This window comes from Protopterus annectens, chromosome 5.part0, assembly GCF_019279795.1.
Source record: "Protopterus annectens isolate FY-2018-M chromosome 5.part0, PAN1.0, whole genome shotgun sequence".
Taxonomy (NCBI): Eukaryota; Metazoa; Chordata; order Ceratodontiformes; family Protopteridae; genus Protopterus; species Protopterus annectens.
In genome coordinates this window covers 829189367-829216047 of record NC_056735.1, presented here as the reverse complement: position 1 = coordinate 829216047, position 26681 = coordinate 829189367, and the positions used below count along the sequence as shown (strand labels likewise).

The following is a 26681-nucleotide window of genomic DNA, read 5'->3' as shown; positions in this document are numbered from 1 at the left end:
TAAATCTGAACATACAAAATCCTGCTTGATATATGTATGTTGTAAAAGTCCACATATTTGTGCTGCACAGCACAGTTTATTGTTTCAAGTTCCCTCCTTAGCAATGCATAGACAAGTAAAATTATTTTAGGGGTGTTTAATACTCACATCAATGGTTCTGAAAAAGCCAATGTCCCTTACACTCATCCAGTGTTAAACTGACAAAAAATGCAATTTATTATACAATTATTCTGTACTTGCCTTTTGGAATGCATGATTTGTTATCTTGACCAAGTTCATAACCTTGTGCACATGAACATATATATTGATCTGTCCCTGTAGTACAGAAGTGCTGACATCCATCTGTCATTTGTGGGTGACACTCATTTTTACCTAAATAAAATGTTAAAAATTAACTTGTGGTATCAGCATCATAGCTTTTTGTGTGACTGCATTACAACATTGTCCTTTAGCAAACAACACATTCAAGTTGATCTGTGACATGGTTAGTCAGGCTAGACTTTAAACTGTATATTGATAAGTGAATGTTGATTTTTAACTTGTGTCAATACTGAAATTTGTTTTCAGTTTGGTAAATAGTTACCAAAGCAATGCCAAGGTCAGCTTTTGTACTGATTAGAAAATGTATACATTGACATCTATCTTTATATATATAATAAGTTAAAACAATTAAATCTTATATCAAGGCAGCAGCAGAACATATTTGAACAGCATCTTTAGTACAGGTTACAAATTCTTAGTTCCAGAAAAGAGAGAGAGAGAGAGAGAGAGAGAGAGAAAAGAAGTATTTATCATGAGTCATAAATGTCTTACAGCAGCTATCATAGTAGTCTCATTAAGTCAGCATGAACATTTAGTGAAAGTCATTACAATTCTGGGGTCTTGGGAGTTCCGTAACAGCCCAAAGATCTGGATTAGGTATTTAAGAACTGGAATCTTAGCTTTCTCTGATTTTGGTGCTTTTGCTCATCTGTTATATTTTCCTGATAGTTCAACTCCCAAAGCCACCTGACTTGAAAGTCAAGAAGACTTTTTGCTAATAACGTAGTACAGATATTTGAAATGATAGCTTATGTTCAACACACAGACTGTAATGAAAATAATAAACTGCTGTCCAAAAAACTTTATTTCAGGAAAAGGTTAATACAGTACAGTGATGTATTCAATAAATGATCACATATTTTCCAAAACACACTGGGTTCAGTGAGGGACAGCAGCTTCCAACACTGTATCTAGTTCAGTCTCATTAGAACTAGGAAAATCCCATCTGATGTCAAACAGCTTTATTACTGTTATTGTTCCTTTCTCTTTATATAAATAACTGGCTAGAAGCTCACCCTAGCTCACACATAATGCTACTCAAATGGCATTATCCTTCTAAAGGGAGGCAGAGCGCACAATCATATCCAGATAAAACTTCCAAAACAATACTGCAATATTTTAATGGATACTGAGCAGCAAGCATTTTGTAAAGGCAAACAAACATGAAAACCACATTATTTGTTACATTGCAAGGGGCCCAGTGGCATGGCCCTTCTCCTACTTTCCTGTTAAGTAGTATCATTCAGTCAGTAGATGATGATTAGCCTCATAGGTAAGTGCAAGGCTAGCTGCCCTTGTAGGCCATTTGAAACCTATGCAATTTCTCTTCAAATGTGAGAATCAAACTCTTTAACCTGTGTCTGGGAGGTAAACACCTTAACCATTATGCCAACCCCAACTTCCTGATGGCTTGTGTTTTTAAATTTCACCAAATCCTTTGATACTGTAACTCATCAAGGGATTAAGCCACCATGATCTGACTAATTATTCATTGGAATGGTTCAGGAACTATCCAAAAAATAGATCATATAAATTACTTGTTGACCAGTTGTTATATAACCATGCTTAAAAAATTGCGGTACCTCATACCTCTCAACTGTAATGATTTTAACAGAATGTCAGGATTTTTTGCTCTATATTTTTGGTCTGTTCCTATTAAAATGTGTGTTTTTTGGGCAGATCATTGAGGAATGAAGTCACTAATTAATGACAAACATTTGAATTTCAGGCATCTTATCCTTCAGAAAATGCATGCCAATGCAAAACCTATTATTCTGGCAACCTTTTTACATTTTACATTTATGACACCAATATTCAGAATCTGCCCCTGACTCTGGGCCTTTGTCACCCTGTTATTTTGTCTTTGTCTAGATTTTTTTTTGTTTTGCCACTAAGAGGTTAAGAAGTAGTAAGATTCAACATTCCTCGTGTACAAAAAATGTACTTCTTTATGCAGATTATTTGGTCATCAAGCTGTCAGACAAGTCTGTCAAAGTTATCAGAGAAATCCTGTCTGAAGTTTTGACCAGGAAGACATCCTGCTTACAAACAATAGTATTGGTGTTAATTTTGAGAAAAACGAAGGTTATGCTACACAGCACTTAGAAGCATCCATAAATCCATCCATCCATCCATCCATCCATCCATCCATCCATCCATCCATCCATCCACAACCCCTTTTGCTATTTTTGCAAATGGGGTTGGAAAGTCAATTCAACAGTAACAATCATCCATATTCTCCATCACTGAAAACCCCCTAAATCAGCATCTGTTATACCAGTGATACTTTTTTAACTTTGTTTCCATTTTTGAATGCCATGGGGTATGCCTGTACAGATAGCAGATATCTACTAAAATATATCACTTGCTGTCTCCTTCAGATAAACTACAGCATTTCCGTCTTTCTTTCCAAGGATGGCAACAGGCCACTGAGCTCATATGACTTCCTTTGTGTATACTCATACTGGTTGATAGCCTGTATCTAGCATTCACTCACTTTTTTTTTGAAAGGTACAGATGGAAATATGCACATTGACTGCAAACACTCCAGGTAAATAAAATTCCAACCTCTCAGGGATGAAATTGATTGCTTATATAACACAAAGCTATGGCAGTCTTGACCCTACTGATAATTAATCTCTAGCTCACAGGAAACCACCAGCAGTTAATGTTGTGTATCTTCATCACTTGTTAGATCTGACCATAAAGCAGTCTTCTTTAAAATAAAACTGGAATCAAAAATCACTCCCACCCAAAGTTGTTCGTCTTTTCAGCTTTCAGTTAGGGGTCGCCACAGCGGAACTCCAGTCTGCTAATGATTGTCAGTAGATTTTTTATGGTGCCGAGTTGCCAGCCCAATGCCCAACCTTCAGCAAAGGCACACCCATTCACACATGTCTTTCGGAGGCCACTCGACTACGGGGAGGACATGCAGACTCCACACAGAAGGCACTCGAGCTGTGAATTGAACAGAAGCTCTTGCTGTGAGGCAACAACGCTACCACTGTACCACCGTGACTTCACTCACTCCCACCCAAAGTACCTTCAGAAATCTATTAAAGACAAAGAGGCTACTCATATGTGATATAATGGTAAGCTTCAAATCCTCACCAAACCCAGGTAAGCTTCAAATCCTCACCAAACCCACTTAACTCTACAGAATCCACTGTAATGTAAAACATCACTCTCTACTAGCATGTAAACAGCTGCATAGATGCAGCTGTATCCTGTAGGCACAAGGGCAGTGCAAATACCAGAAACAAACCCACATGGTGGAATCATAATATCAACAAGCTTTACAATAAAAAGAAGTGAATTTTGACCAAAACTAAGAAGGGTAATTCATAGAATATTAGAGCCCTCATCACTGAAATAAACAAACAGCTCTGGAGGTTAACAAAATCCATAAAAAACAAGTTTAAGGCTAAAATAGCTACTCAAACAAATAACAATCACAAAGTCTTTTTTAGTTATGTTTGTAATATCAAAGGCACAATGCAACATTGTGCTGAGCTGATTGTGAACGGTATTACTTTCACTGAAGCTGAAGATATAGTGAATCTACTGGCAGATATATTTAGCTCTAACTTTACTCATTTTACCCTCCCTCTACCTTTCAAGATATACCTGAAATTGGCTTGCCTCTAGTAATCATACAAGACCAAGTCCTAAAAGTGCTGTCAAAAGCTAAAAATACTGCTTTGACGGGTCCTGACAATATCCCTGGATTAATTTTAAATATAATGTAGAATAATTTAGCCACACCCCAAACAGCACTGTTCAATCTCAGCCTCCATACAGGTTTTGTACCAAGTGAATGGAGAACAGCTACAGTCATTCCCTTGCATAAGGGAGGACCTTCCACAGACCCAGGCAATTGCAAACCATACGTCTGACCAGCCTCATGCACAAAGGCAGTGAAAGACTTGTCATGGAACAAACCAATAAGGACACAGGGAACTTCTAAAAACTTGACACATCTCAGTCTGAATTCATTAATGAACAGGTTATGCTTTCTCAACCTGGTGGACTTTTTTGAAAAGGCTACTAAAGAAACGAATGAAGGCAAAATGGTACACACCACATACCTTGACCTGACTGATGCTTTGGCTATAATTCCCCCACTCAGGTATAGTAGAAAAAAATAAATAAATTAGAAATAACCCCCTGTGTCATTCAGTGGATTGACAAATGGCTCACAAATAGGATGCAGGAAATCAAAATAGGGGAAGTTACCTCCACAGAAAGAACAAGTCATCAGTGGAGTCCCCCATAGCTTTGTGCTGGGACCTCTCCCATTTGGCATTTACTTTTCTAAAGTAAAAGCCAATATTAAAGGGCTGACTAAGTTTGCAGATGACTATAAGCCAGGACCAGTCACTGAATCCCAAAATGACTTACCCATCCTGCAGTAAGGTTTGTCCTAAATAAATAACTGGCACCAAAATCATGGACTGAAACTAGTTATCTACCCCAGGGAACTACCATATTGACAATATAAAGGCTGACCCAGTTGTTCAGGATTTGGAAACTTATTTGGACAGTGACCCAACTTTTGGCCAACATGTGTTCATTGTTAAAAGAAAGTCTTTATATATTGCATAGCATATAAACAAAGGGATTTTGTCTAGATCTAGGGATGTCATAGTCCCTGTTTAGGCCAATCATCTTGTATAATGCTCCCTTTGGCATGTATCTTTCCAGACACGTGCAACAGCTGGAATACCCACAAAGGTACCTTACCAATAGGATTCAAAGCCAAACAATATGCCCTACATGAACTGATTCAAAGACCTGTCACTTCACTTAGTATCCTATGAGGTGACCTGTAACTGGCATACAAGGCATCCTCCAATACATTACTGATGGATTTACTGCATCATCAAGTCAAGCGGTCTCAGAAATACTCAGTCTAAAGATTTAGACCTCTTCTGCAACATCAGCAGAATGCTTAGGAGGAACAGATATATCTCAGAGAAGATACTGCTGCTGTGGGACAGACTCACCATCCACATAAAACAAAGTTCATCCTTGCCCATATTCAAGCACAACTTAGATCCATGGATTGGAAACAAAACAATTTACTCTAGGACTGGTCTCTGTACTACTAATAGACACAATTCCTAAATGCTTTATCCCATGCATAAATCCCAATTATTCTCATTAGGGGTAATATATAATTATTGACCATTGGATAGGTAAGGCTAATCTATAACACAATGATATTGGTTATTCAAAACACAAAAAACTAAAATGGCTAGGCTTAAAATGGCCTGCAATGGCAGCTAGCCTAGTATTTACCTATAAACCTAAGAACCTACGAAACCTTGTAAAACACTAAGCAATTTTTTTTTCTTCTGTATGGCACAGGTAAAGCTTCATGCACTACAAAGAATTAGGATCATGTCTCTGATTATATCTCATTACTATGTGTTCTTGACATGGGTGCAAAGATTCACCTCTCAGGGTGAATTTCTGGCATCCATGTCTCGATCACACAATAAGCTGAATCTAATCATTGACCCACTCATAATCTTCTATATGCCATTTTATTTGCTGTTACTCTATATGAAAACAGAGTGGTTAATAAATCTGTTCTGCATTAAGATAAAGGAATTAATTTGATTTTGCAGTGGGGTTGCTCGAAGCAAAGGTGTGAAGTTCAATGCCTAAACTGCTGTCTGACTCTTATATTACTCCTGATACGGAAAACAGGAAGTGTTGTAAATGGCATCCAGAATTATGGCATAGAATCATGCTGCCACTATATTTATAAACTAGAATCTGAACCTTGATCTCTAAATGCTTTGCCAGCTCACATTGGGCTAAGAACCTAATGGTCAGACTCCACAAGAGCAGTATAATAGATAACACACGCGCGCAAGCGTGTGCACACACACATACACACACACACACACACACACACACACACACACACACACACACACACAAACACACAAACTCACACACACACACAGTTAAATATCAATTAAAGACTGATCAACATAGCAAGGATATCAAAACTTATGACACAAAGGAGTAGCACTCCACTAATGAAGTAGAAACAAACAAATCACACACTAAAAATTGTATGACAGAGGCTGACTGACCTCTCAACAAATTTGAGAAAGAAGTGTAAGCAATGATCCAATTATCAACAGAGGGCCTTAATGTCTCATTACTGTCCTGTCTCTGACAATCCCTGAAGGCACCCTCCTCTGGCATACTACTGCTACAGTCGTGAGAACTGCTAAGTGTCACTGCTGTAATCTGCCTCAGTCAGGAAGAGTCCTGGGCCTGTGAGACTATACAACATCTGCAAAGTTCTGGACAAGTGCATCATAAACATCTCAATGTGTTATTAAGATTAGTGCTAAATAAATCCAACAGACTGATCTTGAGGCTGTTGTTACAAACCTATGTCTTCAAAAATAATTCAGGAACCCAAGTTTACTTATCAGTACTTCTGACAATTTCATAAAAATGGCTTATAGAATTTACCTATATTAAAATGGAAGATAGTTATTCAATAAACCCTTTGGGTTTGCTTGAAATTCTGCACTTGATCATGTTTCTTTGGGCTTGGACTTTTGTGGCATCACCCCTTTCACGATACTGCTTACTATGAAACACAGAGTGGCTCTTTCCTGTCTTGCACACGTTCATAGGTTCATAGGTTCATAGGTTCATACCAGGCTATCTGCCCTAGGGCATTTATAAGCCTAGCCAGAGTGTGTTTGGCTTTCGCCACCCATTTTAAATGAATTTTGCTATGCCCTTTTTCGAGGTTAGTATACTGTGCCTCTGTCTAACAGTGACACAGAAGTGATACCCGTGGTAAACCTATGATCTCCCATCCACTCATCAAGATTCCTCTTGAAGAGAGTCAATGAGGGACTCTGCCTAACCTGGACTGGGATTTTATTCCAGAATGAAGGGAGCCTCTGGGTTATGAATCTGTTCCTCCAGCATGTCCTATTTATTTCAGTGCTGAGGTTCAAGTCTCTCGAGCACGTAGCTCGATGGGATTTGGATTTTCTGAGGTGCAGCATGTCAATTAATTCTGGGTTGGACATGGCTTTATACATCAGGCACAGATCGCCTCTGAGCAGGCAGTATGCCACTGAGTAGAGCTGGAGTTTCTTTAACCGAGCAGCATATGGCATCTGTTTGAGCCCTTTGATCCTCTTGGTGAAGTACTTTTGGGGTCTTTCCATCTTTCCAGTTGCTGCAGGTGTCTGGTAAGGTACATCCCAAAAGAGGCATTGTACTCAATTATGGGCCTGATGAGGGATGAGTAAAGAGGCACGATGACCTCCCCTGATCTAGATGTGAATCCCTTCATGATTAGATGGGCTATATAAAATGTTTTTCTAACCACTTTGGCCACGTGGTTTTCAAATGAGAGATTTTTATCAACTTGGGTCCCCAGGTCCCTAATTACTTCTTCCATACTTAATGGATTAGCACCTATGTGGTAATTTGTGGGCACTTTGTTTTTGCCAAAGGGGATGACTATACACTTTTTGGCATTTAGCTTGAGGCCATGGCTCTGGCACCAGTTGTCTGTTTCTATGAGGCCCTTTTGTAGGATGCTTGTGTTGGCTGGAGAGTCGATTATGGCGCCTAGTTTGCAGTCATCTGCGAACTTGGTCAGCCACAGTCCTTCCGTGTTGGCCTGTACCTCCGAGAAATATATACCGAACAAGAGAGGTCCCAGGACTGAGCCTTGTGGGATGCCGCTTGTAACTGGTTTGGAGTCTGACATGGCTCCAGCAATTCTAACCATGTGGGTTCTGTCCTTGAGCCAGTTTGCAACCCATCTAGTGACATATTTATATTTAAGCTGGTGAGCTTATCTATAATACCCAAGTGGAGTATTGTATCGAAGGCTTTTGCGAGGTCCAGGTAGGCTGTGTGGACCACCTTCCCCTCGCAATGACCTTGGTGACTGTTTCAAAGAAATCAACCAGGTTTAAGAGGCAGGATCTGCCCTTAACAAAGCTGAACTGGGTAGGATCCAGTGTCTGTAGGTCCCCAATATCTTTATTTATGAGGTCCATGATGATCCTTTCCATAGCTTTGCAGACCAAGCTAGTCAGGCTTATGGGGCGATAGTTTCCAGGATCCATTGAGGCACCACCTTTGTGGAGAGGACCACTGTTGCTGTACGCCACTCTTTGGGTACATATCCTGTAGTAAGGCTGAGATTGAACAGTAGTTTTATGTTTGGGTTTAGCTCTTCTTGGAGTTCATGTAGGACGCAGCCCGGGACACCGTCTGGTCCCATTGATGCTGTATTTTTTGTTTTGGAGAGGGCGGCTTTTACCTGAGCATCTGAGATGTCAGGGGGGCAGCACTCTGCTGGGATAGATATTTGCCCTTTTGGTGGAGGGGGGGAGTTTGCGCTGAACCTGTCAGCTAGGATGTTGTCAATGTCTGTGGGTTCGGTGTATTTTTTCTCATTTTGGACTAATTCTGAGCATATCTGGGAATTCCCACCCAGGTTCCTAACATAACTAAAGAAAGCCTTGTGATTATCCTTAGTGTCCTGTGCAATTTTTCTCTCGAAGCTGGCCTTAGACGATTTTATGAGTGCCCATAGCTTTTTGCTAATACTGATCAGAGATGCCTTCCCTTTTTGGGATTTTGCTCTATCATGTAGTAGCTTCCTCCTTCTATTGTATAGTTTGTTTATGGCTGGGGTCCACCAGACAGGACGCCTGCCTTTGAAGGATTGGGTCTTGGTTTTATTTGGGATTGCATGATCCATGCATTCCTGAAGGTATATGCTGTGGAATCAGGAGAAAATATATACCAGCTAAATATTAGTATCTAAATATGCACAATATACAAGTCAAGACCACTTTGTTTCTCAGTTGCATAGTTCACTCATGGTGGTGATCCTAGCTCTAGTGATGTCATCACATTGGTGATGCCACAAGAATAATTAAAGTGTAGTGCAAATCACAGTTTAAAGGTGTCATTTGGAATTTCATGGCACCCAGATATGTTAAAGCTAATTTAGTATTTTCTGGCAAATACCAGAATGTTGTGAAGTATGATTAAGGAGCATGGTGTTCCAGATCCCAAGTGGAACTAGAGGGTGCCCATGTAGTCATTCAGTTCCTTCAAACTGGTCTTGATTTGTATATTGTCCATATTTGGATATTAATATTTAGCTGGTATATATTTTCTCCTGATTCCACAGCACTATGAACATGTGCAAGACAGAAAAAAGCCACTCTGTGTTTCTTAAAGGTATGGATTGATGGACTGACTTCATTCCACAGGCATGGAAGTCTTTGACACATGATACCACATTGCATGGAATGGTAGCTAGCTTCAATGGAACAGAAGAGTAAAACTATGACTATGAACTAAGAGACTTGAGTCTGATTATTGGCTTGAGCACCTGTTGAAGATGGGGGTAGGGAAGTAGAGGAATGACATGGCAGTGCTGTAAAACCTCTCTTCACGTGGAGGACATGGAGGTATAACTTAGCACAGTGGAATTACCAGTGGAGAATACAGGGTTATTGATTATATACACATGGTTGGCCAATTGCACATCAACTTCTTGGACACTTTGGATAAATGCAGAAGATGTCAGGCCTTAACAAAAATAAATAAATAAACATGCTCCCTGCATGGATGATAGCAGTACTCCTAGCTAGATTCAGACCGCTTTCAGGAGATTGAATGGGCCAAAGTACTCAGACCCCTAGAAAAATGAAAAGGTTGCCTGCATGTCATGACAGAGGATTGATGATCATTTGGAAAGGCACAGCTAACAAAAAGAAAATTCATGGTGTGGTACATATAAATTTTACTGAGGCTGAGTGTCCTCCTGTGTTAAGGTAACTAGAAGAGAATCTTCTAAACAGCATTTTAAATAGAGAGTCATTTATTACTTTGCAGGTTAGGCATAAGCTTTCTATAGGACAATTATAAGATACAGTGAAAGTAAACAGATTTGCTATGAGTCTCATTATAAGTAATCTTTGTACCTTCTCTAACTGCACCAGATGGCATTTGATTAGGTTTTATGGCAATGTTCCATGGATTATAATTGGTCCAATAAAAACTCTAATATTAATAAACAGGAGCCACAGTAAAGCAAAAAACTATACTAAATGATTAAACCACAAGAAAACAAAATTAATTCAGAAATGTACCATAAGAAAAATTAATAAGAACAGCAGAGCTTTTAGGTTCATATAAAACCCTTCCTCAGTTCGAATTAAAATACACTCTTCACAAATTCTTTAAAAACACATCTTCATTATAGCACAGCCAATAATAATCCATATGCAATTAAACAATTTACATACAATTAATTATGTTAAAAAAACATCATTTTAAACAACATTGTTTGCTTTTAAGAGCTGGTTTGAGAGTTACTGTTTGATTAATACCTGGGGGGGGGGGTGATCAACCTGCAATTGTACAATCCATTCATATTCTTTAAGCATAAGTTTATTATTTAAATCACCCCCTCTCATATTCCTATTTACTGTACCTATAACCCTAAAAGCAAAGGTATGCAATGGACCATTCTTATTAATATTTAGCTATGCATTGGTTGGGGCATTTCTCTTAATCTCTGACCTATGCACTTTTATTCTATCTTTTAAACATCTCAATGATTTTCCTGGTTTACTATAAATATTGGGAAAGGCTAAATAATTTCCGTTTGCAATGTCGACGTAAACTGTTGAAACTGGAATTTCGACCACGTCACAATGTCAACCCAAATGATCAACTCATTTGAGCTGACATTGTCATCGAAAACATCACTTGATATCTGTATAGGAGCTGATGTAAATCAAACTCCTATACAACATATCACTGCACCCCCCCACACCCCCTGCTAATAATATATTCCAACTCTGAGATCGTACTACAGTGGGGATATGGATTCATTTCCAATGCCCACTCTACCGCAATCTCCATGTAGTTTGTTGAACACACTTATGCAAACGCTACTGCATTCGCATATGTGTGTTTCACTATCCCATACACCACATTTTGTGAACGACAATATGATTTTTGGCAGCATACATGCTGACAGATTGTCATTTGCACAAATAATAGTAAACTGATTTTAACACATAAAAACTAAGAACTCTATACAGGAGGATGACTACTGCATTTGCATGACCTTCATACCCATGGAAGCCAAAAATGGGTAACTCTGCATATTTTGATGATGGCAGAAACTATGTGGGTATCAAATGAAAGGACATTATCTACAGGAGCACCAAAGCCTTTAACCATTTTGTGTATATAATGTTGGAGGGTGGGATTTGCCAGATGTCAACAGGTTACATTTTTTAACCTTGAACATTAAGTAATTTCCACTGTACCATTCATGTGAATATAAAGGTCCATTTTAAAGTGACGTGTGTCAAAAGGACTTAAGGAATGGTCTCAGTAATGCAAATGGGTGGCTGCTGCAGGAACAAGTTGTGAAGAGGCAATATTTGTAGGTCCCAATGATGTGGGAGTAGATAAGCAAACTTCATTTCTGAAACCTGGAGAACATTGTGACTTCAGAAATGAATGCTGATGCTGCATTTGCCATTACGATTGAAGTGCTCCATGGGTGGTAAATCTGTTAATTTTGTTGCTTCTACGATTTGTAGCAAGTAGCCTTCTACAATTTCAAAGCAGAAGAGATTTCTTCTTGGTTTTCAGTTTCATGAAGGAAGACTTTTTCTCCTCAACTCAAAGTTGAGGGGGTACAAGCTGGGAAAATGCACATGGTACCAGGCAAGTTAGCTATAGTTCTGCATCAAGTACTTCAAAAAGACTGAGGTAATCTTTAAGGAGATGATAACTTTCATCCAAGGCAATAGAAATATTTTCAAAGAAATGCACAACATTACTCACATAAGATCTACCTTTCAAAAATCATACTGGATTGGTTCCTGGAAAAAGAATTTTCTCATGTCCTCCTAAATAAATTCTATAATTGTTTTCCCCATCACTGTGCACAACATGATTATGAGGCTAATCAGTGTACAATTAATGCAGTCTGTGGAAGGGCTTCCTTTTTGCATCGGGACTACAGTAGTTTGTTTCCAGATACAGCAGATGCAGTGAATTGTGGATTAAAATGTGTATAATGGATATGTTAGGCTGACACTTGTTGCAAAAAGTTGACTCCTGGTATCAGGTCCCATGGAACGTGTGCTGTTATCCATAAGAGCAGAAATGACCACTTCAGATGAAATTTCAAATGAGATCATGCTGTGTGGCAGAAGAATGTATGGGGTTTAGCAATATGACCTGAAATTTTCTGTATGCACGATAGTGTGTTAGTCATATCTGCTAACTCTGCTGTAGTAAAATCTTTTTGATTTCGCACTCATTGTTCCTGTTCCTTCTTCATTTTTCAGAAGTAACTGTAGAAGGCTTTATTACTGCCATCCATCCTGATGGCAAGTTTTACCACAAATGAAGTTTTGCTTCTTTAGCTTGTTTAATTGAGTTGGTTTTATACAGAGTTTACTTTAGCCTTGTTGATTTGGTCTGGGTAAAGTCAAAATGTTTCACAGACTCTTTTCTTTGGATCTGATAATTTGTTGATTGGCTGTCGCCACCATTTATGTTTATTGCAGAGTTTCCACTATATTTATGTCTTATGGGAATGAATGTATCACAGCAGTTATTTAAAGTCTTTCAGATAATCATGAATGATCATTAATAAGTTGTAATGAGCTGGAATTCAGAAAATGTAACCAAACAGCAGTAAGAGAATTTGCACAACAAATGGCCATGTCCAGGTTGTGCGCTATTCAGTGACAAATATACTGATAGTGGTAATTGTGGAATAGCAAAGCTGAGTGTGATATATGCTAATGATGATACAATGACCTGGCAATAAAGAAGATGATTAAAATGAGTGGCTTGGTGTATGCCAATGAGGAAAATCAAGATGATGGAGTAATTCAGAAAAGTATAAACAGCACACCACAGAGTCCTACATGGACAGAACAGAACACCATGCAATCCCAGTGCTCATGCTGAGGGAATTGTGAACAATGTTAGAGGCTGTCTCCACAATAGAAAATGTGTGTTGGCAACATGCTTTTTTTGCAGCCATGATCCAGAGTGGTGTATGTCATCACACAAGGAGGATGTGTATTGTCCAACTTCATTTAACGTATCATGCACTTCATAACACCGACATTGTGGACTACTACCAAGTAGATAAGGAGATCCTGTAGGATATGCTGCACATGTTTGTCTCATCTACTGACCAGTGGGATGCACATACTACCTTTCCCAGTAGATATAAAGGTAAGATTAGCTTTACATATAATAGCTACAGTGACCTTCATTAGACACGCCAGAGACAGAATGGGGGGTATCTCAGGCATCTGTCTAGGGAATACTCCATCATTTCCTATGTTCAATGCTGCAGCATGTTTCGGAGCTTCATGGAGGATCTCTATGATGCAGCCCAGTTTACTGATGTTGTGGGAGCTATAGACTGCACCAAAACTGAAAGAAAATCTCCACCTGGGGAACTGGGATAGAGGTACGTGAACTGCAATGGTATCACTCCAACAACTGCCAGATGTACATCCCCTACAGTCTGTTTGCAAACTATCAGGTGGTCAGTAATGCACAGGGTATTACCTACAATGTGTTTGCAGGCCATGTAGGCAGTTTGCATGACTCCCAGCTATGGCAAACCTGTGACCTGTATCACTGTTTTAAAAGTGCTGATTTCCCCAAGGGCCATCTTGTTAGCAATGATACATATGGTCTGGAACCCAGGTTGATAGCACCCATTAGGCATCCAAAAAATGAAGCATACTTAGGGTACAATTCTGCACATTCATAAACCAGGAACATTACTGAATATGCTTGGGCTGTTAGAGGCATGCTTTCCCTGCCTGGATTCATCTGGTGGTGCTCTGACGTATGATCATGGCACTTCTACAAAAATATTTACAGTATGTTCTATGTTATACAATAGGATACTGTGGAAACAGACAGATCAAGGGAGGCACTTGCAGGGTAAGAACAATGAAGCATGCCAGGCAGTGGAGACAGAGCCATATAAGGAGTACGTGGAGCAGCCAGTTGCAGAGGATGACCAAGCTGGATGAGGTCAGGTGTAGTAGGCTGTGGCACTGGCAAAGAGGCAGCAGCTCTCACATACATACAGCCCTTACGAAAGCTTAGTAAAGCACTACACTACATAAAAACTGATGTATTCAAACCAGACACCAAATTGTGCTCACCCATGTATAGGATGGACACACTGTATATCAGACATACTCTACCCAAGTAACATTGTATAAAGGACAGGCTGTAATTATCATCACTCATGTGTAGGAGGTAGCACATGTGGATGTCTTTCACAGAGAGATGTGTGAGTGCACAGAAGCTGTATGAGAAAGAATGCATATGAATGTATGGCCTGGGATTTGGGGAGAGGTGGGAATAATGGGAGAGATGTTACAAAGGCTCAATACCTTGGGAAGTATGTGTGTGTGTGTGTGTGTGTGTGTGTGTGTGTGTGTGTGTGTGTGTGTGTGTGTGTGTGTGTGTGTGTGTGTGTGTCTGAGGAGATAACTCCTTAGCAGTACTTGCAGCACTGCATTTCAATCTAATGGAAAGATCCAAAGCACGTGTGATAGAGCTTCAACATCCAGTGCTTGGACTGGTCCACCCACCAGTACTGCCTCTTCAAAGGGTAGATGGTGTGCCACATCTCAGTGATCTATATCTTTCACCAGACAAATCACTGCCACAACCCCAGGGTCATCCTCTCCTAGAGGTAAAAACCTCCACAACAGCTGCAGCAGTAGATGTGCTAGTGTTGCATAAGCATGGTCTGCCTCATCCATGGTCAAGATAGCCACTATCCACAGACTAACCTGTTGAATGGTGTTATGAATAGTGCTTCACACTTGGCATGCAATCTCAAGAGGACATGGAATTTTGCAATAAGTGATTTAGTATAGTGAAATAATTACACATGCTGGAGATGCCCAGGCAGAATTCATACTACACACCCTGCATCAGCCTGAGTAATTCTGCCATGACTGTAGTGGTACTACCCTGTGCCTCTGTGTGGCCACTGGCACACCACCTTCAGTAGGACAGTGGTAATCATGTCTCCATTAAGACTCAATACTCACCCTCCCACGTGTCCTGCTCTGGCTAATGGAGTTACTAGCAAATTCTTATATGTGTTCAGTATTGGGTGGTGCATGGGCCTGACTGATGGTGTGCCCAGTAATCTGTTCTTCTTGTGTAGTGTATGTCTCTGGGTATCCACAGGCATAGATGGTGCCTTATTGGACTGTGCCAGCTTGTCCCTGCTATCATTCTTAGAGGAGTCAGATTCTCCAACCTCAGGTGGTGCAGCTCCACAGTTGGGGAGGCTGGATAGAAAACCACCTGTGAACACAGTAAAGTGCAACAAAATGTGTAAGTAAAGCCCAGTACCAGAGAAAAGATAACAAATTGACTGTTAGAATACTAGCTATGCAAAAACACTCAATACAACACAATATCTTTAGCAGAGGGCTGTGCTGGTGGAACTCCTGATGTTCCTTTATAACCAAAACAGGCAGCATTACCAACTAGGCCAAGGAAAAATGCACCCACAAAACCTACATGTGCAACTAAGCAGAAAGAGCTGTACATACCTGGTAAATCTTCTGTAGATATTCTTGGCACCCAGTGAACTTCATCTCTGACATCCATCACCTTACTATGGGACCAATTTGAGGAGTCAGTGTCTCTTATGGAAACCAGAAAGTCCTCTGTTTGCAACAGAGGAGGCTTCTCAAATGGCCCACCACATGTTCTGCACAGTAATTACCTATAATAGGAGTTCACCTTTGTTCTATAACCCATGAAAGTCTTGTCATAATTTTATTTGTGGTTAATAACAAAATAGCTATCTGTACTCAATAGTTCGATAACGTAAGCTGAAAAAGTTAGGACTGACCTTGTTAAAGGTGAATTGGATGTTCTGCTTGAAGCTAGTGTTGAGATCTGAAACAAAATTACTGCTCCATGTTTTCTTCTGTAGTTCAGTGAAGTTCAGTGCCCTCCCTTACATTTGCATTATGCAAACTCAGATGTCTGGGTACATACTTATGCAAATGAGGACTCAAAGCAAAACTGTTTCTGAATCTCTCAGTTTTTGCATCATGCACATTGTTACAACTCCTTTCTATGGCATCTGCATGTAGCACAGTACATGTGCAACCCAGCTTATGGTCCTGGGAGATATCTGTAATTTCACATAACACATATTGGAAGTGAAATCACTCTAATACATAGTTTACTAGCAAGATATGCAGACTAACTGAGCTGTCATGTTTCACATCTTAAACTGATAAATTCAGACATTGTCATACACTCTGTATGTTTGGCTGTCCTGTCAACAATTGTGTAAATGAGCTGCTTGCCTTTGCATGACAGTTGACATGAGGAAACAGGTACGACTGCAAATTTTCTGCAATTTCTGTCTTCAGTGTCTTCATTTTCTCAAATGCTGACTAATGGCATCTGAGGGTGACATGAGTGGGGCTTTACATGAATAATGATGGTGTGTAGAGAAATCCAAGATATTCCTCCACCTGCTACAAACAAATTATAGGCAGAGGCTCCTGTAAGAGGGTTATGATGGCCCTTGGTACAATGAAATAGTTTGGGACAGGAATTATCATGTCACAGGAATCACAAACACAGGGGAACACTGTCTGCACCACTACAGCGAGGATACAGTGTACCCACCACTCTTGACTTGTCTGACACACACCATTATAGTCTATTTGACTGAACGTTACTTGCCTTATACAAGTTGCTCAAGCCATTAATGCATTGTGTTTTATTTTGCATGTGATAATGGTTGTGGATTCAATCCCCACTCGGTTGTGTATTGTGTTATCATTGTTACTTTGGTGTTGGTGTTTTGTTTTTTTTCAACTGGAGTTCCTGTATGTAAGTTGAGAGTAGGTATGGATGCCCCTTTTTCTTCATGCATATACATTTGTGTCTCTCTCACACACACACACACACACACACACACACACACACACACACACACACACACACACACAAGCACACATGCATACACGCACGCACACACGCACACGCACACCATTACTGTGTGACTGCCACCTTCAGCACATTTGCAGAATTAGCAACACACATTAAACCCTCTCATTCTGGATTGCATGTGGTAATGGCTTTTGGCCAAACTCCCTTATGGGTTGTATAATGTGACATCACTGTCACTTTAGGGTGGCTGTTACTTGTTCATTCAATTGTAGTACATGTAGCATAATCAGACTAAAGATATGTCTTAGATACATTTTGTATCTGTATTTCTGTTTCCCTTTCCATCTTTCTTGTTATCCTTTCTATAACATACATTATTTTCTTTTCTTTTATTTTATTTGTATTACTCTATATTTCTTTTACAATTATATACACCAGCATCCAGACCTAAACCCTTTACTCCAGTAAGGCCTTTTGGTGTGGCAACAACACCATCATAGACATTCACAAGATTGGTTTCTCTGGCTGCCAAATTCACCTCCATCAGGCACTGTAGCCAGTCATATACTAGACAATGGTGCTCTTCCACCTTCCAGCACCAGTGGCAGTGGAGGTGATAACTTTGTCATGCAGTGGCAGTAAAAAGATATATTGGAGGGTTTCATCCACACCTGGCTAGATGTCTGCATTGGCTGGTTAAAAATCTTCCACTAGCTACTCTTCGAGGTGCATCACTGCCCCTCACTTACTCCACCATCAAATCTAGGGCCCACTGATAAGGGAGAAGAGGGTGAAAAATAAGTTCCTAATAGGTTGTGTCTGGCAGAGACTGCCGCTGAGCAACCCATCCTATCCTCTATCCAGGTAATCCCCTACCTTTTGTAAGTTTTTCTCACATCTGTCTGTTTTCTAGTCCTCCACATCATCATCATCATCATCATCATCATCATCATCATCATCATCGTCGTCGTTGTCAACATCATCATCTTTCCTGTCTGTCTAATGTCTTTTTTTTCATTATGGTCTCCTTCTGCACCTCCACTCTCAGCCTTGATTGTCTTTGATGTTTGTTTGTGTACCCTTCCTACCTACCTTAACCTTTTTACTTCCCTTACTGCTTTCCCCAACTTACTTTTTCTTCGTACATATGGGCATCTGACCCACAAAAAATAAAATTTCCTCACTTTCCCCATCTCCATTCTACTCGTTCCCTAAAATTTCACCTTTTGTTCTACTGTCTGTGTGAATCCTCTTTTCTATCGTTTTCTTATATTCCCATTCCCAACCTCTATTTTGGTCAAAAAATAGGTCAGCACACATGAATCATGGTCATTTAAAGCTGCAACATTACTTTTCTTTCTTTCTGCTATGCTGCACATAGGATCCCGCAAAGCCTCATTGAGTCTCATGCACGTCTGACAAGCAATACTTGTGTTTCTGTTTACTTGCTGTTACAACCTAGTACTACACACTTTTCCTGAGTCTGTGCTGCAGCCATCAGCAGGATATTTAAGGGGCTAATGTCTGTGCACTGTTCCCCCTTTATTCATTCTTAATGAGCATTGGGCCTCATCATTCAAACTAGGTAAACATCAGCAGGCTGACTGTGACAGCACCAACTACAACTCTGAATTGCAGGGATTTCTCAGTTAACTGACACAATCAGATCACTCTGAACACCATAAGTACTGTTTTAAAAATCTCTAAAGATAATATAGTTTTAATTAGACTGAATTTGGTGTTTAAGAAGAACATCAAGGTAATGTGTTCAGTATGAAACTGTAAGTTGCAGGATTCAGCTTACTGCATCTGGAAGGGATGTTTTTCAGGAGATTGTTAATGTTTTTATGAAATCTTACTGACTGAAGCATAGTTAATGGATGTATAATTTAGGTTATAGAAAGGGATATAAGGTTATCAAAGAAATAGTCACATTTTGGAGCGATATGGAGAGGGAGCAATAACACATTACAAAAATGCAGTCAGTATGTTTTATTGTAGCTCAGGGGTGAATGAAGTACTCAGCCCCACAAAATGTTTTTATAATGCTGCTTTGAAAAGACTGACTTATCAAAATGGATCATCTACTGATCAGTGAGTTTAAGTGAGTGGAAAGAGTTGTAGCTATGCTTGTGAAATGCAGGACAGATTTTTAAACCATTTCTTTCTAATAACATATACCTGATTCCATTCTTTATTTATTTATTTATGTATGTATTTATTTATTTGTTTGTTTGTTTATGTAGTTAGTTTTGTTTTTTGTTGACCAGGTTCCATGGCAGGACTAGCCTCCCGGTGGTGTAAACCTTGGCTCTAGGTGATTGTCAGTGTTGACGTGGCACCCCAACCCACTGTGAAAAAATGGGAAAAAGGGGATGTGGATGGCTGGATGGATAGATGGATGAATTTGTTGACCAGGTTAATTCCAGAATGCTAGTCTGAATTAACACCATGGCTTAAGGTTTCTTCTTACAGGCTGAAAATTCACAGATCCCACTTCCACCCCTATTACCATTAAGACCTTTTAAGGCCTACTCTCATCTTATGGCTTTCTGAAGGAATTCAGCCACCTACCTAGTACCACAACCTCTATCTCACCCCCCCAACTCACCCAGCCCCTCCTACTTTTATCGTCCTTTTCTATTTTAAGAAAATTGCACACAAAGACCTCAACCCCTGCTAGAAAACATACCCATGGATTCATCCCCTGGTGCAGACAACCTACACGCTTTGCTTAGATAACTCTGCAGAGATTTCCTTATCACAACTCTTCTCCATATTTATAACTACTACTTTACTAAAAATACAGTGTCAGGAATATGGAAAGCTGCTCATGTTAAATCACTTCCAAACAGCCTTGGCCAGAAAATACCTCCCACGTCTGCCCTGTCTCCTTCCTCCCTACATTTGAGAAAATACTTGAAAAACTAATGTACAACCAACTATCCACCTATGTCCAACAGTACCACCTCCTCAGTCTGAAATAGCATGGATTCTGAACAGGAAGAACCATAATGGCTGTATTATAGTCACCTACTGATGAGATCCTTCTCAACATGAATAAAATAAACATTTCATGAGCTCTCTTCATTAACTTTACCAAAGCTTTTCATCTTATTGACCATTTCCTGCTCCTTCACTGTATCCAAGAAATCTGGGATAGCCCCAATACTGGTTCCAACATTTCATAACAAATTTATATTTCAGAGACAAAATAAGCTCGTCCCTATTACCTCCAGCACCCTTTTCCAGAAGAATGCCACAGGGATCCATACTCACCTGACTGTTACTTTTTTTAACATCTTCATTGAATTATCACTTGTGACACAGGCACATTTACATTTATACTACAGTAATCAAAGTGTTTTAACAAATTAACATTAGCAAACATTACATTTCACATATATTGTTATATATTATATAACCTAATCAACGTTACATAAAATACAGTTCCTTTCCCTCTTTTTTAAACAAGAAACATCTTTATTAAACCATCACTTATGGCATAAGCAATTGTACATTTATATAAATGGAAACAAACTACACCAACACAATACTAGTTGCAAGCATTTTGTATCACAAACCATACTGACACTCTCCCATTTGCAAACATTATACATCAATTATCTCCCACTGTTATTTTCATCCTTTATTAATAAACTACCCTCTGATCTCCCTATCCTTCCTATCACTCTTTATAAGTTCATAGGTTCATAGATTACTGCTACATTAATGACCCTTGCAGGGGCATTTTAAGCTTAGCCAATTACCCCATGTGACAATCAAACCCTGCAGCTTCTGTTTATAAGGTAAACACCATTAAGCCAACCCCCCACAAAATGTATAACCATTGCACCATGTCTACACTGCTGCAAGGGGATATATTTACACACAGACACACACACACACACACACACACACACACACACACACACACACACACACACACACACACACACACACACACACAGTTGCCTGTTGTGAGATTAGAACCCCTACCTATCTAGTAATATACACAATACCACAAAGTACTTATTGCATGCACCATGGAGCTCATCCAACATGATGTGGTTATTCTTCAGTCCAGTCCCTACCATTCAGCTATTCAAACTCAGCTTCAGTCTGACTTCCACTCCCTTAATTATTGGCTAAACAACCATAAACTACTCCTATAGCCCTTGAAAACAAAAGGTGTGGTATTTAGAGCTGCACAAAAGTTGAAAAAAAAACTAAAAAACACCAGCATTGCAGATCTCAATGGTTCCCCAATAGAAATAACCACATCCCTTAAATACAGTGTTTAGGTTTATGGCTAAACCAGTCACTTAGTTTCCAAAACCACACTGAAAATATGAGGGAAATGATCAATTATTTTTTATTCTGGTCCTGAAAAAAATCTCCCTTTCCCTTCAGGCCAGCTAGAGTTGCAATAGGCAAAGGAGTCGTCCTTGCTTAACTTGAATATGGGCTCCCATTCATAGCCACAGCCTCTGAAAATCTCATCCACTCTACAGTCCAATGAATACAAGATTTGTTAATTCACTTTCTTTTCAAACCCCCCCCCAATATACCACTGCATTACCCTCTCCAAAGTGAAATAGTTACTAGTCTCTTCTTCTAGAGTCTCTCCTTTTTAAACTACTTCATCCCTATTCTTCCAGCCAAACTCCAAATTAAAACTATACCCCACAACCTCTGCAACCTCTCTCAATTAACTCCCTCACTCCAGACACCCCAAACTGTACCAGCACTCTACCAACCATTCCTTCTCCATTCTTGCAGTCAAACTCTGGCAATCCTTCCCCTTCACCAAAACAAAGTCTGCTTTGTCCCCACATTCAGATCCCAGCTCAAAATACACCACCATAAGCAATCTGACTGAAAGTTCCACTGGATATATAACTTAACTCCCTTCACACCTGTATCACTCCTACATTGACCCTCTCCTCTCACCTGTTGCTTCCCTCTCATATTTAATACTAAAATTAATTCACACTTGATTTTTTATACTGTTAATATTTACATATTGTATCAATTACCTATGGGATTATCTACCTTATGCAATTTTTCTGTTTGTGAATTTGGTTTTGTAATTTTTTTTGATGTGATGTAATGTGTGTGTGTGTGTGTGTGTGTGTGTGTGTGTGTGTGTGTGTGTGTGTGTGTGTGTGTGTGTGTGTGTTTATGTGAAATCTTCACCTGAGCTGTGCCTGTGAGTGTACTATTGTGATCAGTGTATTACCATGGTAAATAAACTTAATAAATAAAGAAGTGTCTTATTTTCAGGGGAGACCTGAGGTAATACTTATGCTACTAGGGAAATTTGGCTAGGGCACAAGGGAACTTCCCCTACTCTTGGTAGTAGGGGAGGCATTTGTGTGTGACACAATGGACTTCCTGTTTCTGTTCCAGGCATGGAGGCACCCAGGAGAAACAGGGAGAAAACATGGCTGATCCAGCTTTTGTTGAAACTGGAATGAAAGTTTCTGAAATGTAGTAGAAATGGTAGATTCACTACCAGAAGTGCTTTTTTTCTGATAATGTGAGTGCAGAAAAAACAGCAATATTGAAGGAAAAGGAGATTTTAGCTGAAGCAGAGATGGATTCAGAGGAGATTGTTAGAAGGAGAGGCAGATACCTCTGAAAAAAAATGCATAATTACAACATTCCAATTTGGGGGATTGCAAGATGATTATTTGGATGAAATGGCAAACCATAGTGAACCAGAAAATGGAGCAGCAATTTCATGGAGTAAAATCATGGAAAAAAAATAGAAGAGAAAGGAGAAGAAGAGACTGTGCCAGAAAAAGTTTCAGAGACAAAACTGTTAGAGAAGGAGCAAAGAAGAAAGAAGCAATAAAAGAAAGAAAAAACAAGTATATAGTACATTAGTACATGTGAGCAGTGAAAAAGGAGAGTTTGGGCAGGTATGAGGTTTGAGACTCTGTTATATCACCTCTGGGTTTCAAAGCAAAGGAAGTAAAAGCATTTATTTTAATTAATAAAGAGACTTTTTGTGACTTGATGTTTGAAAATGGACATAGTAAAAAGTGTGTTTGGTAGTTTGCTGTCATTATATGTGGAGGGGATGTTATTTTCTTGTGATTTATAGTATTAGATGTTATGAAATTCGATATTATGGGTTTTAGATGTTTCATAGTAGACCTATATATATATATATATATATATATATATATATATATATATATATATATATATATATATTTTTTTTTTTTTTTTTTTTTTTTAAGATTTGCAATGAAGTGTTAAATGAAAGTTTTACATATAAAAAAATTATGAAGTGGAATATTTAAATTTACATGGAAGAAGGAAGGTAGAAAAAGATTAAATAACTGGATACTGATAGTATTGAATAATAGTGATTACAAGAGCTGCATGAAAATAATACAAGAGATTTGACATTAAAATGGAAAATATTGTTGAAGATAGTAACTATAGCATAAAGGGGAAGAGTTCTGAAGAATTAGTAATGATAGTTAAAGAAACTGTGGATGATATTATGAATAGCGAAAAAGCGAAAATCATGATAGGAGACCTTAATAAGGCATTTGATATAATTGGATATGAAATCTTATGAGTAATAATGAAAGAATATAATATAAGTAAGAAATTTAGAAAATTATGTATATCCGCATATAGTAATAATAATGTAAAAATACTTGTAAATGGCTGGTTAAGCCAAAAGATACATAAGAAGAATGGTGTAAGACAGGGGTGTCCAATGAGTTGTATTCTCTTTTTCATTAGTATTAATGTGATAGTATGTGAAATAAATAAAAAAAAATGAAGAAGACAGGGTTTATAACACCTGAAGGGTTAAGAATTCCAGTTCTGTTAACATATTCAGATGACATTTTAATTGCAAAAAAAATTTGGATAAAACAAGTAATAATTTGCATAAACAAGTGTCTAGAACTGATATGGATGGTTATAAATACAAAAAGGTAAAAGTTTCAGTGATGTAGTAAAGATCTGGGGTATATATTTTACAATTAATGACATTTCTGTGTTAGGTATAAAATTTTGGAATAAAGACGTAAGTAGATTTCAACAGAAAAAAAACAACAGAAGAAATAAAACAAAACCTGTCTTTTCTGAAGAACATATAAATTATAAATAAGAAAAAGTCTTGTTTGATAAATTCAGTACTGATGGGAAAACTAGCATATTTAGCAAGTGTATTTATGTAGCTAACAGTATTTGAAAGGGAATTATTACAGATAATTGTTTCCCATTTATATGGGATTCTAGATTAAACCCAGTAAAAAGAGTAGTTTTATATGTAAATAAAGAGGAAGAATATTTATGGTTAATTAACCCAATGGTATATGCTACTTCATTAAATTTGTGCAAAGTGTTAAAGTAAATAAATGAAAAATGAGATATTAGTAGTAAAACTGCATACGTTTGATACATTTAGGGGTATGATAAAAAAAGTAAAGGAGAAAAGGAGTGTGTAAATGAAGAAATAAATTGTAATGAAGAAAAATAGTTTTATAGAAAATAAAAATTGATGATATAGAAAAAAAGATGGAAAAGTATGATATAAGAAGGTAACGAAAAACATGGGAAAATCTAACAGATGGAAATTTTAAAGCTATAAAAATAAGAAGCAGAGATGTAATCAGAAAGTGGAATGTCAGGATTTTTTGTGGCATCTGGTAATAGATAAAGTGCCAGTGAAAGGAAACATGCCATATTAAAAAGTGATATAATATGTTTACATTGTCAAGAAGAAGAAACTACAGAACATGTGCTTTTGAAATGTAAAAGAGTAAAAAGTTTATGGGGAAAACTATAATAAGGATGAATGATTGTAAAGGAAATTATGAAAATGTGTAAATAGATTTGCATATCTATATATTTATACATTTGTCAATTGTAAATATATAAATATGTTGTAAATAAAAGTTCTTGTTGTATATAAATAAAGGGCCAATACCGTTTTGATAGGTGCCATGGCATCTTTTACATCCACCTGAGCTATCACCAACTCAAGCATATTAGAGATTGGTTTAGTGCCTCATCCAAGGGCTGGCATATTCAAGAGTGCAGTACCCATCTTGTACTGTACTGAAGTGTCAAGATAAGGTATGCCTCAAGTTTGCTTAGTTTTCTTATTTGGGATACAGGTATAGCTAAATTTCATCCTCATCATCTGTGGAGTTTAGATTAGGATGTCCATTAATATAACATTACATAAAAAGGCACTAGGTGGAAGAAAAGGGTTACCTTTTGAGGATATGTGTAGTTCATCCTTTGCAAAGCTATCTTATGAGTCATCTGCTGATGACTTTTAGTTCAAAGGTATAATGTTGTGGTGTGTTTCATGAGCCAGTGGAAAACTATTCTAGAGTTTTCCCCTTTTTGCCTCTGTGCTGCAGCCGTGGAATTGGCATATATAATTTAGGAGTGTAGCCCCCACATGGGTGATACAGGGGGTTTGCTCCTGACAAAAACGTTTATTTTGTATTTTTCAGGGTTTTCTACTCACAAGTTTTAATGTTCATGTTTCAAAAAACATTAAGTCATTGGATTGTGCTGCAATGACTAAGGTAAACTGCTGTGAGCCACACATCCTTCCCAAGAGAAAAAGAAAAGAATCCTCCTGGATCAACACCATGGCCTAACCCAATTGTAGAAGCAAATAATCTTTACCACATATTTAGGTATCATTCTTGTTAAAGGAAAGATCTCATTAACTGCAATGGATTTAACAGCCTGGTAAGAGCATCAGCAGATTCAGCCATATCCCTGTGCATCATGGAAAAAGAGAGGGCAATCCAGTGTCAATGATTCAGACATGCAGAATTACAAATTCAAAATGGTTTCAAAAACCCTGGATATGCTGATTGACATTAGAGATGTCCCTAATCTTAGCTCCTGGGAATCAGGACACAGTGGCACTCTCCTTGTCCAGTTTTGTGAGTGCAGGGCCAATGTATTTAATGACAGCATTATCAGTTACTATACCTTTTCTTGTATGTTCAGTTTTGGTTTAAGGGAGGATTATGTAGTTGAGTTTTTAGTGTGTTCCTTTGTGAATGGTATCTACCAACTATGTGTGGGGTATAATGACTTAAGTACATGTCAAGCAGAACTACAGGACTTAGGTGTGAACAGCTTACTGCTTCAGTGTACATTCTGCTGGAGGTAGAGGGATTCTCACTGATCACTTTATATGTTAAGATCTTTTCATGGTCTCAGCATGGTGTGGAGAGCCTTTAGCAGATGACTGCATCTGATGTTCTGCCAAATAATCATCAGCAAATATAGTCAGATATCATTCCAGTGCT

The 26681-nt window shown here is 38.5% G+C and overlaps 1 protein-coding gene across 1 annotated transcript in view; it reads right to left on the bottom strand.

Annotated features, from left to right (window-relative positions):
* LOC122802849 (vitamin K-dependent protein Z-like) overlaps positions 1 to 26681 on the bottom strand; it is a 342162-nt gene that overhangs the window by 112871 nt on the left and 202610 nt on the right. The window contains exon 5 of the mRNA XM_044072639.1: positions 241 to 372. Within this exon, the coding sequence (XP_043928574.1) occupies positions 241 to 372 (132 nt within the window). The remainder of the gene's footprint in view (positions 1 to 240; positions 373 to 26681) is intronic.